Source organism: Sceloporus occidentalis, unplaced genomic scaffold (genome assembly GCF_023333645.1).
Source record: "Sceloporus occidentalis isolate IW3139 unplaced genomic scaffold, rSceOcc1.0.p SCAF_3, whole genome shotgun sequence".
Lineage (NCBI taxonomy): Eukaryota > Metazoa > Chordata > Lepidosauria > Squamata > Phrynosomatidae > Sceloporus > Sceloporus occidentalis.
Window position 1 is genome coordinate 97,210,608 of NW_028316983.1, and position 18,229 is coordinate 97,228,836.

General features: G+C 36.8%; 1 protein-coding gene across 19 annotated transcripts in view; it reads left to right on the plus strand.

Annotated features, from left to right (window-relative positions):
- Window positions 1-17,163, plus strand: part of ADGRL2 (adhesion G protein-coupled receptor L2) — a 709,985-nt gene extending 692,822 nt beyond the window's left edge. For 4 of the 19 annotated variants that reach the window (XM_089515518.1, XM_089515516.1, XM_089515521.1 and 1 more), the window contains 6 exons: window positions 143-169; window positions 930-1,098; window positions 6,783-6,911; window positions 7,552-7,648; window positions 11,677-11,805; window positions 15,350-17,163. In XM_089515518.1, coding sequence (XP_089371644.1) covers window positions 143-169; window positions 930-1,098; window positions 6,783-6,911; window positions 7,552-7,648; window positions 11,677-11,805; window positions 15,350-16,104 — 1,306 coding nt within the window. In that variant the 3' untranslated portion in view covers window positions 16,105-17,163. Of the gene's footprint in view, window positions 1-142; window positions 170-929; window positions 1,099-6,782; window positions 6,912-7,551; window positions 7,649-11,676; window positions 11,806-12,031; window positions 12,115-14,566; window positions 14,620-15,349 lie in introns of those variants that run through there. The other 15 variants (XM_089515520.1, XM_089515523.1, XM_089515522.1 and 12 more) reach the window with 9 other exon arrangements.
- The last annotated feature ends 1,066 nt before the right edge of the window (window positions 17,164-18,229 follow it).

Sequence of the window (18,229 nt, forward strand, 5' to 3'; positions counted from 1 at the left end):
TTCAACTGCTTGCATCTGCACTTTGAATTTTCTAATTTTGACTAATTTTTGTATAAAATTACTAAAAATGCTTTCTTATTAATTTCAATTTCAATTCTGTCTAATAATTTTGTTTCTCTTTTCTGCTTATAATGCTTTCTAGCTATGAAGATAATAAGCCATTTATCAAGTAAGATCATTAGTTAGATGTGGAATGCACTGAATAAACCCCTTTCCCTTTTCATTCTGTGCTGTTCTCTGCAATTTCTTTTTCTCCCCTGAAACTATTCATAACAAAATATCTTTACCAGTGCAATCCTATGCATGTATACTGAGAAGTAAGCCCCACTGAGTTCAATGAGACTTACTCCCAGGCAAGTAAGTATAGGATTGTCACTTAAAGACTTTATTTTTTGGCTAAGTCCATATATTTATCACATTTCAGCAAGATACTCTCATTAGAGTTAGACTATCTAGTCTCAGTTTAGCAGAGTCTTGAAGCCGTAGATTATCGGCTTTTCAACTGCCATTTAACCTTTGTGCATCTGTGTTATTTGTGTATGTGTGTCAAATGCAAGCACATTTCTTAAAATATGGGTTTCCACTATTGATTAAAGTACATAATGAAATTGTAAAAGATGTACACACACACACATACATATAATGTAAGAGGCTTCTGAATCTTGGGGCACAGCTTAGCAGGTCAATTAGTACTGATATTGTTTGTAGTCTTGTGTAAGAGAAGGGTCATATCTACCACTGCTGTTTCCACTGGAGACTAAAAGTACCAAATAGAATTGTTCTTACTTGAACAGATGAAAGCTTAATGCCACGTTTTGCTCTCTCTTTTTTTAACACTTGTATATGAACCTAGTAAAAATTAATATGCAGGTTTGCAATGTGTTATATTTAAAATTACCAGTGTCACTTAAATGAATTTTCTTTTTCAGGTCTTGGGCCCTAGGTGCATTTGCTCTTCTCTGTCTCCTTGGCCTAACATGGTCTTTTGGCTTGCTTTACATCAATGAGGAAACCATTGTGATGGCATACCTGTTCACAGTATTTAATGCTTTCCAAGGAATGTTTATTTTCATCTTTCATTGTGCACTCCAAAAGAAAGTGAGTTATTAATTATACACAATTTCTTTGTATATCATCCCAAATATATTATATATATCATTCTAGATAGCCTTATAACATTCGTTAATAATGTATAGAGAGAGACAGTGGAATACACAATGAAGTGTATAAAATGCACAAGCTTCAAAGCAAGATAAAAGCAGAGGGAGAATATTGAATTAAAAACAAACAAAAACTGAAAATTAATGGAGTAATGTTTCAGAAAACATATGTGATGCTCATTATGGAGCACAGAAAAAAAATGTAAATCACATCTGGCCATTACAATGATGTGTTAGTATGACTCTTCCAAGTCTAAGCAGCAACAAGGAACTGTTAGCCATTGACAATCCCTGGAGCACAACTGTATTTAATTTTTCAGATTATTAACGGAGACTTGTTCATGATGATTTGAGAAGTTTTCAGGGTTGGACTGATCAGCTTATTTCTGGTCTAAGCCATTTTTTCATGTGTTCATTCATAAATCTATTCTTTTCTAATTCTGCCTGAATTAAACTAAATTTTGATTAGTACATTTAAAAATATATGCAAAACTGTATTTCAATAGCTATTTAAATGTATATTGAATATGTTTTCTTAGTACTTTTTAAAGTACTTTCTCACAAAAGTATTCAATTTTAAAAGTACTTTATCCTAAAGTAATTATTTTTAAATGCATTTTGATACTTTTTTGAACCCAGAACCATTTTGCAAATTGCAAAGAAATGTGAATTCAGATAATTGCATTCTAATCATTGGGCCTGTCAACCAAAAAACAAAACACATGTTCCTTCCGGCCTCATAATGTCCTATTTGGACGGCGCAGGTCAAAACTCCAGAGCCAGGATCAAGTCAGATCCTGGTAGACTGAACATGGATCTGATGGATCTGACCCAGTCCCAGTGTAAACAACCCATAATGCAAGTCAATGTGACTCCCAGTTTGCCAAGGAGTTTCCTGGCTACTCTGTGGAAAACCCCAGCTGTTTAAACAGCCCTCTCCCACACTCTGTACCTTTCTGTGCCATTTCCCCTACCAGGAAGCCCCCCATTATCATGTCTCTCATGAAAATAGGGTGCCTGACACCCTGGGTGCAGCCAGGCACATCATTTCTGCATCACAAACAGTGCTTGGGGGCTTCTCTATAAGACCGACACTGCTGAAGAAAAGAGAGGGCTCCCTAGTAGCAGGTCTATTGGGTGGCACAGGGATGGGCATATAAACACCCGCCCATCCGTACCAACCCAGGTGAGCACCCAGGCCAGAATACTGTGAACTCAGCCTGTACTTTCCTGACCCATCTGCTCAGTGCATTAATATGAGAAGTACAGATAGGTCAATTCACAACGGAATTTGTAAAGGGCAAATTTCTGAAGCATCTCTAGAAGGTTTCCTCAAAAATTTGTTACCAACAAGTTGACCAAGAGTCCTGGTGGTCAATGCGATGTTATGCATAGCATTGGACTTACTCTCTGGGTTTCAAAAACAAGACAAGGTTTTAATGTAATCTGCTAAAATAATGTTTTGTTTTGTTTTGTTTTGTTTTGTTTTGTTTTGTTTTGTTTTGTTTTAGGGGGGAAAAAAACAATTCCCCTTTTTGTTGAATATAACTTTCCATTACAAAAAAGGTTGCTTTTAGTATAGACTTGTAGTGTAATAATAATCATTAGCCAGTATTATTGGATCAAATATTACTGTATCATGAAGTACATAAAATGAAAAGATGAATTAAAGTGAGATTGCTGTGAGAAGGAAGCTGCCCAATAAGACAACAACACAGAATTGGAGGAAAAGGCCACAACTTTATTAACAAACAGCACCAAGGATAGGGTTGGCCCAAAGCATAAGGTCTGGATCTGGAAACATCAATCAACACCCCAGTTGATTGATGTAAGGTTGCTTGGTCACGACCGAGCATAGGGGCAACGGAAATGCCCTCTCGTATATATGCAACCGGTCAGTCGCATATTGCAATAAGCCCCTAGTCACTGGGAGATGTTCACTCGATGTGGCCCCCGCAATGGTCTCACCGCCTGCACTCAGTACTCCTGGTTCCAATGGACTTCCGATCCAGTGCTACAGAGCCCTGGAAACCATGCCCACCAGATCCAGGACCTATGCTACCACCCTAAAACAAAGGTGTGACAAAAACACCCTAGCCAAGGGAGGGAGGGTGGGAGAGCTGGCCTAAAATGGCAACGGATGGCGCGCGACACAGCCTTAAATAGGCCTGCCCACCAATAGGGTGCCTGGAAAGAGCAGAGGCACTGCCTCCCATGCCCCTACCACCAATTGGGTGCGCTCAGCCAATCATGGCCTCTTCCCTTTTGCAATTCAAGCTGGGACATGTAGTCCCAGCACCCGGTGCAAAAGAGCCACCCGTTCTGCCCCAGTAGCTAATGCCGGGCCTTCCCGCCGGCCCAAAGGCTGCTGGGGCGAGACAAGTTTCTGCAGTTGCAGAGACTAGGGTGCCTTCCACCCCAGTAACAACACTAGCCCGGTAAGTTTAAAACTTCCCTTCCAAGTATGAATATCTTTTTCCCAATTTCCATGCTTAAAATAAATATCAATACAAATGAGAAGTAGTAGTAAGAAATGATTGTCATTGGATGAAAAATAAGAAACAAGAATTGTTATTATTACTGATAATTCATAAACTATTTGTCACATTGCAGTTCATGTTTTATACATATTTATTAGGCTTTTTAAAAAAAGATTGCTTTTCACACATTGAGATTTCTGGCTTACGGGAGAGTTCATCAATCTGACATCATTGGATAAAAAGCATGATGAATTGTAACATATAGGATATTTTTTTTAATTAACACTGAAATAGAATTCAGTTTTTGTATTTAAATTCAAGTTGCCATTTCAAAATTTGTTTAGACTTTGCAACCCCCCTAATTTGTGTATGACCACTGATATACTGATTTTTTTTAAAAATCCTCTAAATTAGAACAATAGTATGAATATCTGAACATTACCAAAGGGGGGGGGGGGAAGGTTTAAAATCAGATTTTTCCTAGACATGGAAGTTATAAGTTGATATTTTTAAAAAATATTAAAATATAAAGTCAAATTTTTTTAAAAAAAAATCATATTAGAATTATGCATTGTTTTTCTGTTAAAGCAGTCAGTGGAAAATGGTATTAAAGTGCCAGTCAAGTGCAGAAAAGCATTAACCTAACACAAACTTATTCATACCTGAAAGAACATTCAGGTTGCCATTTAAAAGTTTCCAGTGTCTTTCATTGGATATCATTCTACTTCTATATACATAGCTAAAGCAGTCTTTTTTATTCCGTTATTACTAGTTGGTCACTAAATTGAACAGAGAAATAGAATTGTGAAAGTGAAAACTATTATGTTTCCAGTCCTGACAAGATGATAGTGCTGTTACCTGAGTTTTGAACAAGCTGTAATTTTGAAATAATGACAGTGGAATGTGCAGCACTGACAGATAATGTACATTCTCAGCAGTATAGACATTAGGCAAAATCAGCCCCAGGGAGTGTTACAAAGGGGTGTGGAAACGTGTTTCTGGTCACACGTTCTCAGTTTCATGACAGAGACAGTTAAAATCTTTAAATTTATATATACATATTTCCCTAAGGCATTAGCATCATTCATTAGTATAAAGTTTTACATTTCTTTGAACTTAGCAGTACTGAACATTGAGATAAACTTTGGACCTGGAATTTCAAAGAAGCTTAGTCACAAAAAATGCACTCTTGAAATCGGAAACCTTATTCGCATGTAAATGGGTCCAAGTTTATAACATGTAGATACATATTCAAGGCAGAAACAACCAAGAATAACTTGGGGGTTGGTAGACTGGGGGTTGCTTCTATGTCATGTAGTGACAAAATGATCATAAATCTTCCTTTGCCTAAGCTACTGTAACTATGGTGTCCAGACATCTTCATTGTTTTCATTTTACCCAGAAAGCCGAAAGCTTTTATTTAGTCATTATTTTAGTTGTTCATTTCATTTTTTCCATGGCTTGACATAAAATATATCCAAGGTGACAAACAACTGTAAAACCCGCAATAGTCCCACAGCAAACAAGACCATCTAAAAATCAAATAAGGATATATAAGAATAGCCAATTAAACCAGCGTTAAATTTAAACACAGGCTAAAACATAGTGCAGCATGGAAAGCAAACCATCTGTATGACTCAATGATTGTTTGAATGAAAAGTTGTCATCCTGCTGAAAGAGGCTACTATCCTATTCCATCCTGGCGGAACATAAAGCTACATAACGTTACTTGAGAACTAAAGCATAAATGCTGCTGCTTCTTCCCTGGTTTTGCGACAGCCTCTGCACAATGATCTGTGGTTGAAGGGGGAGCAGAGTTGCATTCATCCCCAAATCTGGCTGTTGTTACACTGACATGAAAGAAGGAACAGCTGTTGCCCTCCAACACTTTTTTAAAATTTCTAGATTCTGGATTTGCATTGTAAACCAAAGCTAAATTTATATTTCAGTCCACTTAGAACTTTGCTTCATAGCCCATTCAAACCATTCTTGAGTATTTGATCATTTGTTAATGATCACATTACTCAGAATGGTCAGTGTATCAGTAGATGAGAATACTAGATACAGGGTTATTGGTGTTTCATAGCAAATTATGAATTACTTAGAAAGAAGCCCCTTTTCATTTGAATAAAGTTGTATGTACAATGGACCTTCCTATCCACTGGGGTTCAGTTCTGCTGCCCCAAATGGAGAAAAACATGGATGGATGTACCCCACATTATTCAATTGGCAGCAACATGTGCACATCCACGTAAGCATATCCATTTGAGGTGTTGCCATTGAATAATAGGGACCATGGCAAGTTGTGATTGCTTGCCCATGGATACAATGGACCCATTGAATTACAATTTGTTTATGTGTGGGTGGGTGCATGTGCATGCATACATGTGTATATCGCTCTGTTACTTGAGATGTTTGGGAACATGTATACCTAGCTGAAAATCTGAAGCCACACCAATTCAAATCTTATATGTTCTTACTGGAACGTAGTTTGTTTTTGTATGCCTTCAAATAATTTTCAACTTAAGGTAACCCTAATGTGAACCTATTATGGGGTTTCCTTGGCAAGATTGTTCCTTGTTCAGAGGATGTTTCCCATTTCCTTCCCCTGATGCTGAGAGTGTATGACTTGCCCAAAGTCACCCCAGTGGGTTTCATGACAGAGTGGAGAATCAGATCCTGGTTTCCAGAGTTATAGTCCAGTGCTCAAACTACGTCATACTGGCTATCCACTGAAACATACTAGCTTTTGAGAAATAATCAACAATTAAAGTAATAAGTTATGTGTTTAATTGGAAATCTAAAACTGGGGCTGTTCCAAAAGATCTTAGTGAGAGCTTTAAAACAGAGAGCACTGTTGACCCAGTCCTAAAATATGAGGAGGCCACATCAGTATAGGCATACCTTTGTTTTTGCCAAGTCATTTATTTCAGAAGCCCATCAATGTGTGTTTCATAAACCTAATGGAAAAGGAAGCAGCAGGCAAAGGCTTCAATGAACAATCTGCCCTAATCCACTTAAAAATGCCCTTGCCATGATTCACTATTGTTGTCTGCCTCAGTTCTATGGATATTTAAAAAAATATTTTTTAAAATGAAAGCATGAAAATATATGCTTATTGAATGTTATCATTTATGCACAGGTACGTAAAGAGTATGGCAAGTGTTTCAGACATTCGTACTGCTGCGGAGGATTACCAACAGAAAGCCCACACAGTTCAGTAAAGGCATCAACCACAAGAACTAGTGCCCGTTATTCCTCTGGCACACAGGTAACAAATGTTTTGACACCAGAATTTAATGACAGCCAGCTTTTAATTAACCTTATTTATTAAAAGCCCACCGAGATGTGTTTCAGTTATATGTACTGTGTTCTCATAACAATCTTGTTGACAATCTCTTGCTTTTTATATTCTGGACCTGATTCTAAAGATTCCCTAAAATCTGGGGTTTATCTGTTAGCTGGTAGGCAGATGAGGTTAACTTCTGACTCACAGCTTCAGCCTTGTAGCCCAGATTTTAGCCCTGAAGTGTTGAATGACATGATAATTTAAACTCATTGGAATTTAGATTGGGCAAAGAATTCAACTCCTGTCCTTGCACCACCTGTTTATGCTGAAAAAGATGATGTTCCAGCAGCATAACTCCACTGTGGCCACAAAAAGCTAGAAGTTCGCATGAATTCAAAAACACCACAGTCCGTTCCTTATAACGTATGTGCTCTTCTCCAGTACTCTGGTTATGTATGACTAATGCTACACAGAGAAGGATTAGTTGCACAGACCTATGCATGTTCAGTTAAAAGCTCACCTACTTGCTAGGCCTTACTTTAAGGTAAATTTGGTAGCATAGAATGTCCTGTAATAATTTGAGATGTGTGACAGTTACGTCCAATTTTTTCTATATGTACAGAGCCGAATAAGAAGGATGTGGAATGACACTGTGCGAAAACAATCCGAATCTTCCTTTATCTCAGGTGATATCAATAGCACTTCAACACTTAATCAAGGTCAGTTATTGGATAATTTTCACTCTACTTCTAGTTTATTATTTTTTGAAATAATATCTGGCATATAAAAATATAGGAGAATTAGATTCCAGTAATCAAACCAAACTAAACAGATGTGGTCTTGGGTGAGTAGGATGGAGTGCTTCACACTGGAATGCAAACAGACACAGATGCTAGGAGAATAAATGTATAAAATTACCATTCAATTCTGTCTTGAACACATTTAAAACATAGTTCCTTCAGCCTCCTTGCTTGGGATAGAAGCTGACATTCCTATTCATGGAAAGTGTATTTAAATAAGTCTCATCAATAATTTAACTTAAAAGCAAGAACATAATTTTAAACCTTTGCTAACCTTTGTAGTCTAAAACTGAAACAGAAGTACCGGCACGGTAACATTTTAAATGCATTAGATTTCCATATGCAGACTTTTTTGCCTGTGAAATCAAATTGACATCAGTTCTATACAAAAGACATCTGCAAAAAATGCCCCCCCAGGTATAGTTTTGATCATGTCTATAATGCACAGCATTTGTCTACCACATGACAGCCTCAGGAGGGGGGATAACATAGCTGCAGACTACATTTAAGACCTCTGATCACAGTTTCATCACTTTAACTTTGACTGTAAGGCTTCAATCCCCTTCACATAGGCATGTTACAGACTACCAAAATAAAGCTGCTTCGGGTCTCTTTGGAGATATGCTATTTAAATGATGCATGAGTCCTAAGAGTCCGGAGGTCGCGCCAAAGCCACACTCCATTCCTAAGCAGTGGAGTGCAGCTTTGGTGCAGCTTCCAGATTCTTAGGATGCATGCATCATTTAAACAGCATACCTCCAAAGAGACCCGAAGCAGCTTTATTTTGGTAGTCTGTAACAGGCCATAGATATACAAAATAATACAAAATATTACTATTTCCAGCAGAAGACTTAACCAGATTTTCTCCCCACCTTACCTGTTGGGTTCCCCTAGAAAAAAAAAAGATAATGATGCACAATTTTATCTTAAAATATAAATCTGTAACCTTAAGTAACAGTCATTTTGTTGAAATCTAATTTATGGGAAGAGGATAAGAAGAGGAGCCTTCCTTCAACTATAATAACAAAAAAGCTAGTGTATCAAAGTTAGTGCTGGGATTTCCATTTACAACGCTGCCATACTAATGGCATGGATCCCAAGATCTGCTATATCACTACAACATTGCAAAAATGAGAATATAACTATGGCCAGTGTTGCAAGTGCATTAGAGGGCAGATTGAATGCTGGATCCGTTGTTTCCAGTTTCCATAGTACTGTAATCACAGGTAACCAGTGGGAAACTGGGTTTAAATCAATGTCTCTGTTATCTAGATTTCTACTGTGTAAAACAGAATTTCCACAAGATTTTCCCACATGACAATAATGAGAAGAGAGTGCAACTACATGTACAAAGCAAGTATTCTTAAATAAGGGTTTCACTGAATCCCCACCTCATAAGAGATTCATGTTTGGGACCAAAATGTACATAAATACATTTCTGGCTTCAAGGCACACAACATAGGATGGGTTGTAGAGATCCTAAAGCAAGCCTATAATGGGGTTTTCTCAGCAAGATGTGTTCAGAAAAAATGTGTCATTGCCTTCCTCTGGGGCTGAGAGGGTGCTACTTGCACAGGATCACCCAGTGGGTTTCCATGGCGAAGAATGAATTTGAACCCTGGTCTCCCAGAGTTCTAATCCAACACTTAAACTACTACATCATACTGGCTGTCAGCACCATATATTGAGAGTTTTATTAACCATATTTAATTTAAACGCCCATATAATGAGATGAGATTGGTTAGGCTCAGAAATATTCATTTGCTCAAGGCTGCCTTTTGCATTGAATGACTAAGAGCTTCATCATTCATTCTTGCTGGTGTACACTTTATCATACATAACAAAAATGTAACACTTATTTTCCAATAAACATATGATATTGCAGAGAATTACTGCTTGTCTGAAACTTCATGTGGCTTATGCTTACATGTTTTCTTGATGTAATGTGTATAGTGCTCCTGGTAGGTAATATGGACCTACCACATCTAAAAGCTTTTTACCCATATTTCTGCACAGTGCCAAGCACATGTCAAGCAACTAAACAATTTTTGTAGCAAAATTAAAATATTACTGCAAAGTAGGAGAGTTCAAATTTTGCTTGAAAAATATCAACCTAATCATGGTCTCAGGCTCTTCCCAGTTCCACCTCTCTAGGCTGTACTATGCATTTAAATATATTTCCCTTATGGGCAATCTCTATTCCTTCTCGGAATACAACAAAAGATGTTGCTTATTTTATTTTATTGATAGCTTGCCTTTGTGCCAGTATAGGACATAAAATGCCTTTACAGTGTAAGTTAAAACAAAGTAAAACTTATAAAAGATACAGATGTGAAATAGCGATGAAAATAACTAATCAAATTAAAGTTTTATTTAAAACAGTTAAAAACACACCCAGAACATAGTGAAATAGACAGCATAAAGGCAACTTTCAGAATTTTCAGAAAAGCTTATCCAGTGAAATGTCCTCCCTACTTCTAGTGAGCCATTACTATATATGTGTGTATGTGTTTTAATTATATTTAGAATGTTCCCAGAGCTATCTCACCTGTTAGTAAGACAGAGATAATAAATGTAGGAATATAGAAGCATTGCAGTATCATAAATTAGGTTGATTACCTGAAATTACTATGTCTTGGAAGGTTTGTAGTTTGCAGCGGTACAGTGTAGTGGAAGATTATTTGAGTTGCCCTTTCTTGTGTTTAGATTGCATCTTTAAAAAACAAATCTGTGAAAATCAAATAAATGAAACCAAACACCAAATAAGATTAACATAATCCGTCAGTAAAGCAATTCCAGGAACTCCAGGACTTTTGCTACCTACAGTAATAATGTTTTGAGTAGTGATAAAGGCATTAATATTTAAAATGTAATATCTGCCTCTATTGCCAGAATGAGAAGCTAATCAATTTAAATTTTGTATGTAAATTTTTAGACTGTGCTCTATCTTATTCTGGACACATAATGCAGTCGAGAGAACATCCACCTCCCCTGTTCACTGTGTCATACTTCTCAACAGAATAGCACTTTTACCTCACTCATATATGATGTATTTCTGTGTCCACAAAGACTATAGTATGACTTTTATCTCCTCCGACAACTATATCAATCTGAGAAACCTAAGATCAATGTGGGTTTTTAAATGCCTAAGTTTTTGCAAATTATTTTGAAACTTTGTTGTCTTCTTTGACAAGTTATGCAAAAGTATGGATGCAATAGGACTTGAAACTGCAGAGATAACTGTTTGTTCTAGCTTTCAATGTGTTCATTTAAGATTACTGTAACAGAAAGCACAGACATAACTTTAAAATAATTGACTTTAAAAAATCCTCCCAGATAGCAATGCCGCATGCATCTGTTGGTTGTGAAAGAATATATGAATGATTTACCCTCCCACCGTCCCTTCAGCATGTACTCTTTTGCATATAATAAGAGAGGCTTTCTACAGCTTGTCATCACTTACTTTGGCTGAAGATGTTGTTTTTACTTTCTGTGTTTGTAGCTAAGTTCATAGTAAATCTTGAATGTTTCCGTCAAAGATTGTCCAGTGCCTCTAATTAACACCATTTTTGATTTCTCTATTCTGGTGTCTACCCATGCTTAAGGTTACAGACATTAAGCTGTAACATCTTGAAATAGAACATTGGTCTCTGTATTTAATTGCTATTCTTGTTTTAACAGCCATTTTGTATAAATTAGCAAATGTCCTTCTCAGCAGGTGTTTACTTTGGGGATTTGGCCAGCACCTGTGAATTACTGAAATCTAACTAACTACATTTTCATTCTTCCTTCAAATTAGTAGTTCAAATACATTCAGAAATGTTCAACTGAATTAAATTTGACAAGATATACACGACTCATGATGACATTTTTTTTAAAAAACTTTATTGGAACTGTCAGAATCAAATTAAAGAGCTGATGTCTCTCTTTCTGTTTCTTTGCTTTAGGAATGACTGGCAATTACCTACTAACAAACCCTCTTCTTCGACCGCACGGCACTAACAATCCTTATAACACATTGCTCGCTGAAACCGTTGTATGTAATGCCCCTTCAGCTCCTGTGTTTAACTCACCAGGTGTGCCCACACTTCAGGATATGTTGATTTTGCATTTGTTTCTAAACGATATTTCACTCAGAGCCCCTTCTCCTAATTTAGTCAGAGATTTAGAATTGCCTTCAGGATTCCTGTCACTCGAGAAATACTGCTGATAATGCCAGGCTTGTAAATCTGCACTATATTATAGTGATAATGCCTTTGCCATAATAGTATTTGCCAATAATCATCCATGTTTTTAACACAGGTGGCATAAATCTTAATATACTATTACAGGACTGACACCACATGGTCTGAGAGCCCATCTTCAAGATATATATCACTTAGAGGTATCATGTCTATGTAATAAAAATTATTCAAAAGTTTGCTGAAAACAATCTGCTTATTGATCAGACTATTAAACCTGCACAGGATATCTTGACATTTCGACTGTCCTGATGTGGGGAACTGCACCCAGAGTCATATTTAGAGGCAAACTATAGTATAGTGCAGCTTTATAGGTGCTTTGATTTTCCTTATGAATTTCTTCAGTTTTTGGTTACAGTTAGAAAAGCATAGTTAAGTGGGATGTTCAGCCCAATCCTAAGACTGTTTGCTATGTCAGCAGGGAAATGCTTAGGACAGGCTGTGCTGAGAGCATTTGTCTTTTAACTTGACATTGTTCAGGTATTTGATTCAGTTTCAGGGGCATTAATTTAGCACTGTAGGCAAACACATAGCATCAGGATACCAAGGCTTTATCTCTAACAAAGCTTTTGTTATACTATACTATCCAACTGCTTTTCTTAACTAGTGAGACCATTCAAAATGTAATACAGCTTTATTATAAGTGGAGTCAGCTTTCAGTTATACTAGCCTTAAGTATAACTAAATTATTTTGTTAAACATTTTATAATATGTTTAAAATAATCTGTTGTCACATGTCAGATTTTCTGATTATTATTATTTTTAAAAAAGAACCCTGAACTGCAGTTTCTATGTTCATTCTCGTGTTTTCTTACTTTCCTTATGCTTTCCTCTAGCAACCTACAGAGAGACAAGTATGGGAGTAAAACTTAACTTTGCCTATCAAATGTAAATTTTTTCAGCATGATTTTTAATGGGCACAATTAAAACATAACTAGCGGTCATGAAGTAGACTCAGCGGGCAAGTGGTTCACAATTTGCAAAGGAAATCTAACCATGCTCAAACAGTACATATGTACGCCTTTTGGGGAGAACAAACAAATATTAATAATCACTAGAGGTCTGTAGCAAGCCCTGTTGATAGCTGATGATATCCAATGCTGAAATAATTTGCGACATAAAACCAGAGCACCGTTAAGCAAAAATGCTTAATAATTGACTTAACATTTCCACATTCTCACAGTAATCTTGCTACAGGCTATGAAACTCCAAGTGAATTACGTGCTCTTGGGCAACAAAATTTGCCTCTTTAAAACTGGTTGAAGAACATTTGAGTGTGCTTAACTCTGCAGCATATCACAGAAAATTCATTTTGGATTATTAAATATGCTTCAATATCTCTTTAATAGAGAATAAAGAATGAGATTATTAGAGAGAGAGAGAGAGAATGCCTTCATAGGAAAATTAATACCGGCATGTGGTCCATGCACTGATTCTCTCTTATGAATGCCATATGTTCCATATGGATAAAGCTTTTGCAAGAAAGATCTAGGAACATACATGAAATTATCCAGTTACAAAAGTTGTTTAATCAAAGCCTAGAGAGGCTTTCAAAGAATTGTTACCCTTTCAACTAATTCAATACACATGAATGGCTGGAACAACACAATGTATGCTTAGCTGCAGCTCAAAATTCCTATTATAAAGAAAAGTCTCCATTGATTATCAACTCAATCTTTTTGTTTTTATAGAAGCAACTTGAATTGTCTTGGTTAAGCTGCAGCTTTAAGTACAGAGAGAAACTTAAACAGGAAACATTCTTAGACCCATAGACAAATTTTGCTTTATCAATATCTACTCCAAGCCTTGCATATAATGCAGCAGCCTCACAGTGGTCAGTTTCATTCCAACAACACTGCCTCATTCTTTCGTAATTTCTTTTCCAAACTTTGCTTCCAATGATAAAAGTGATTATTCTAGGATCCTACTAACAAATCATGTAACTTTCCATGATACATGCCATTCAGTTTCTTTCAAAGCTTTCTTTTTTTCTCTGCCTCTGAAGCAATGTGATGTCTTAGTTTACATGTCTTTGTGTCTCTGGGAAAAAAATACTATTTTTTTCTCTAGAAAAAGAGCATGTCACCATAAAATTCCAGTTATTTTTCTTTTCCTTTCCTTTCCTAAACCTCTTTTCATTTTTCCAGCAGATGTATCCAATTTCTCCATTTCTCCAGCAGTTGAAAGATGTCAGCCCAAGCTGATAATCTCCTCCCATTCCATAGCTAATATTTCTTCTTCGGTTAATTTCTGTGACCCATGCTTAAAGAAATCCCTAACATTTCTGCTTTTAACTTTCATATGCCCATAATGTCTGTGGGCCTAACTCTAAATAGACCATTCAGTGCTGTCACTGTGACTGATGCAGACTGCAGGGCTGCAGGCCAACTTTGACCTTTCTGAAACCTGGGGCCATTGCTGGCAGAGAGAATATTAAATGCACCTCCCCCCTAAAAAATCTACATTCGAGTGTGGGGGGAAGCTGTTTTTGCTGACAATCTAATTTGCTGAACCCTTGCTCTGACTAAGTTGCTGAGAAGCTCAGTAATTCTTCATCATGTTACAATAAATCATTTTACTTTCTTTTATATATCAGCTACTCTTAGGCCAGATAGCCTGAGCAGACAGACATGATGTGAGTTGTCCAAAGTGAGTCATTCCACCTGCTGTCTTCCGTGTTGTTGGATGGTGCTTGTGGGGCTCAGTCCCTTTTAGTGTGAAAGGTGGCTGTCTGTGCTTAACATGAAACCTCTGTACTTGTCCATTTTTTTCATTCTTTTCTTTATTCCATCTTCAGATAAAAGACACACACACACAAGAAAATGTTAGAAATGCTCTATTGAATAGTTGCTTGCAAATTATGTGGATTTATTGTTACGCATTTACCTTCTGTTTTGTATGTGACCTGGTTCCTTTTCTTTCTTTCTTTCTTTCTTTTTTAATTTAGTGTTGTTTAGGACAAATTCAGTTAATTTTATTTTTCCTGAATCATGGTGTTGTACTTAAAATATAAATGTTTATGAATTAATTGCTTTGCATTACATATGCAAGGGCATGGAGTGACTTTCCTCTCCCTTGTGGGAGGAGTTGTATAACTGGGTGCTAAATTATTGCTTTAAATCTTTTACATTTGCTGTCAAATTTCTAATTTCAATTATCATTGAAACTCCACGGAGATGCAGTGTTACTTTCTAAAATTCTCTCTCTCTTCTATAAGGTGTGTGACTCTTTACCTTTGGGAATGTCCAGTCACCCTAATGTTTCTCAAGTCTTACTTCCAAGTACAACTTTGTCCTGAACTACATTAAAGATCTTTATAGAATAAGAAACTTTGCTCCAGTGTAGATAATAACCAAAAGGTGTCACTTTTCTTTTGCAGGACATTCACTGAACAATGCCAGGGATACAAGTGCCATGGATACTCTACCGCTAAATGGTAATTTCAACAACAGCTACTCTTTGCGCAATGGGGACTATAATGACAGTGTGCAAGTTGTAGACTGTGGACTAAGCCTGAATGATACCGCATTTGAAAAAATGATCATTTCAGAATTAGTGCACAACAACCTGCGAGGCAGCAACAAGAACCATAACCTAGAGCGCACATTGCCAATCAAAGCTGTGATCGGTGGGAGCAGTAGTGAAGATGATGCCATTGTAGCGGATGCTTCATCTTTAATGCACAGTGATAACCCAGGCCTGGAGTTGCACCAAAAAGAACTTGAGGCCCCTTTGATTCCTCAGCGGACTCATTCCCTTCTGTACCAGCCACAGAAGAAGGTGAAAACAGAAGGAACAGACAGCTATGTGTCCCAGCTGACAGCTGAAGTTGAAGACCACCTCCAGTCCCCAAATAGAGACTCCCTGTACACGAGCATGCCCAACCTAAGAGACTCTCCTTACCCAGAGAGCAGTCCTGACATCGAAGAAGACCTCCCTCCATCCCGGAGGAGTGAAAACGAGGACATATATTACAAAAGCATGCCAAATCTTGGAGCTGGCAATCAGCTTCAGATGTACTATCAAATCAGCAGGGGCAATAGTGATGGCTATATAATTCCCATTAACAAGGAAGGATGTATTCCAGAAGGGGACGTTAGGGAAGGACAAATGCAACTAGTGACAAGCCTTTAATAGTGTAGCAAAGGAATACTGAAGGCCACATGCAAGTATTAAACAGACTTAATTGGCCCCATGCAGGCTCCCTCATATCCGCTTGAAGTGACAATTCTGTTGTCCCTGTGGTTTCTCCTATGTAAAGGAGATGACTGGACCTTGCAGTTCTGTGAATTTTTATAAAACAAAGCTTTGTATATACACAGAGTATACTAAATGAATTATTTGTTACAAAGAAAAAAAGAGATACCATCAAGGTATTTTAAGATATCTTGCTGCTGACATAAAATAGATTGTGAAATACACACACACACACACACACACACACACACAATGTGTTCCAGCCATTTTACTGCAGCAGTTTGTGAACTAAATTTGTAAATATGGCTGCATCATTTTTTGTAGGCCTGCATTGTATTATATACAAGACGTAGGCACTAAAATCCTGTGGGACAAATTTACTGTACCTTACTATTCCTGACAAGACTTGCAAAAGCAGGAGAGAGATTCTGCATCCGTTTGCAGTTCACTGCAAATCTTTTCCATTAGGCAAAGATTGAAAACATGTCTAACCACTAGCAATCAAGCCACAGGCCTTATTTCATATATTTCCTCAACTGTACAAAGAACTGTTCTCATGAAAAAAATGGCTAAAGAAATTATATTTTGTTCTATTGCTAGGGTAAAATAAATAAATACATTTGTGTCCAAACGGAGATATAATTGTCATTAAAATAATTTGAAAGAGTTTGAAGAAAATATTGTGAAATGCTCTTGGGTTGCACATATGCTACAAGCTGTTTTTCCTTACACTTGGTTCGTAGTACAGTAATATGTTTAAAATGGAACTTCTATCCATTTTCACTCCCTTTTCACTGTAAACTGTGTTCTACTTTGACATTAGTATTTCTTTTTACGTTTTAAACTTCTTATTGCCAAAACAACATACTTTCGGGTGGGGTAGGGGATTCTCTTAGATGCCAATGAATGCCACATGCCTTGCACGAATTTGGTAAAAACAACAACCTTTTAGCAAGTTAAAAATCAGTTCCCTTATCATTCTTTAACGGGGGGGGGGGGGGAATGGGGAGGCAGAGTGGAAAGTGAGTGCCCAAAGAAGGCCAAAATATTACTCTCAGACATACTAATGAATTAAAGGTGCCTGGCCTTTTTAAGCTAAGAGAAAGCATATAAATATTACTCTTCCATACGCCTTCTGCCTATATTTAGTAATTAATTTATTTTATGATAAAAGATCTAATTAAATGTACATTGTTTCAGAACTTTTTTTTGCTTTGCTTTTCCAATCCCTTTGTGTAAACCTGTTAATAATGAGCCCATCACTAATATCCAATGTAAAGTTTAACACCTGTTTGACAGTAAATAAATGTGAATTTTTTTCCAAATAGGTAAAATGCGCTTTCTTACCTATGAGTCATGAACTAGAATATTTGCCGTGTGAGCTGGCTAAATTCTTCTTAAGATCATTCCCTTACAGTTCTCAATTTTTATGGAAAAAGCTGGAGTAGGAGCTGCCTATATATCTCTATTGAATAGAGGTCATTGCTGCTACTTGATATTCTAGTCATAGTTACATATGATCAAGATCAGAAACATGAGCTCTGTTACAAAAGTATGCAGCAGTTTCCTCCATTTACATAACAGATTTTTAAAATTCTAATAAGAATCTGATTTATTAAAAATAAGAAAAGGTTGCAAACTGTGCAGTCATATTTCAGGCAACTGTAATTATATGGCTATAATTAGCGATAAAGATAAGCTCTTGTCACAAGGAAAAAATACTTATACTGCAGCATTTATAGAAGTGCTGTGAATATTCAAGGCCTTGCAAAGATGGTAAATCACAGCAGCCTTTTGTGATATGCAAATTAGTGTTACTGTTATTACTACTATTAGCAAATGGAGAATCGTGGCAGGAAGCTGATGCTTTGCCCAAAGCTTTATAGAATGTTGCCAGCAGAAGCAACCTTTAATTTTAGACATACTCTTTGGAAACGCTTTTTTCATTCCTCCACATTACATTGTGTTTAGATCACTCCAAACTCCAATCTTCATTTTCAGTAACTTAGATTTATGTAATATATTCTATTTCTTGATGGATTTTAGGTCCTGTATTGCAATT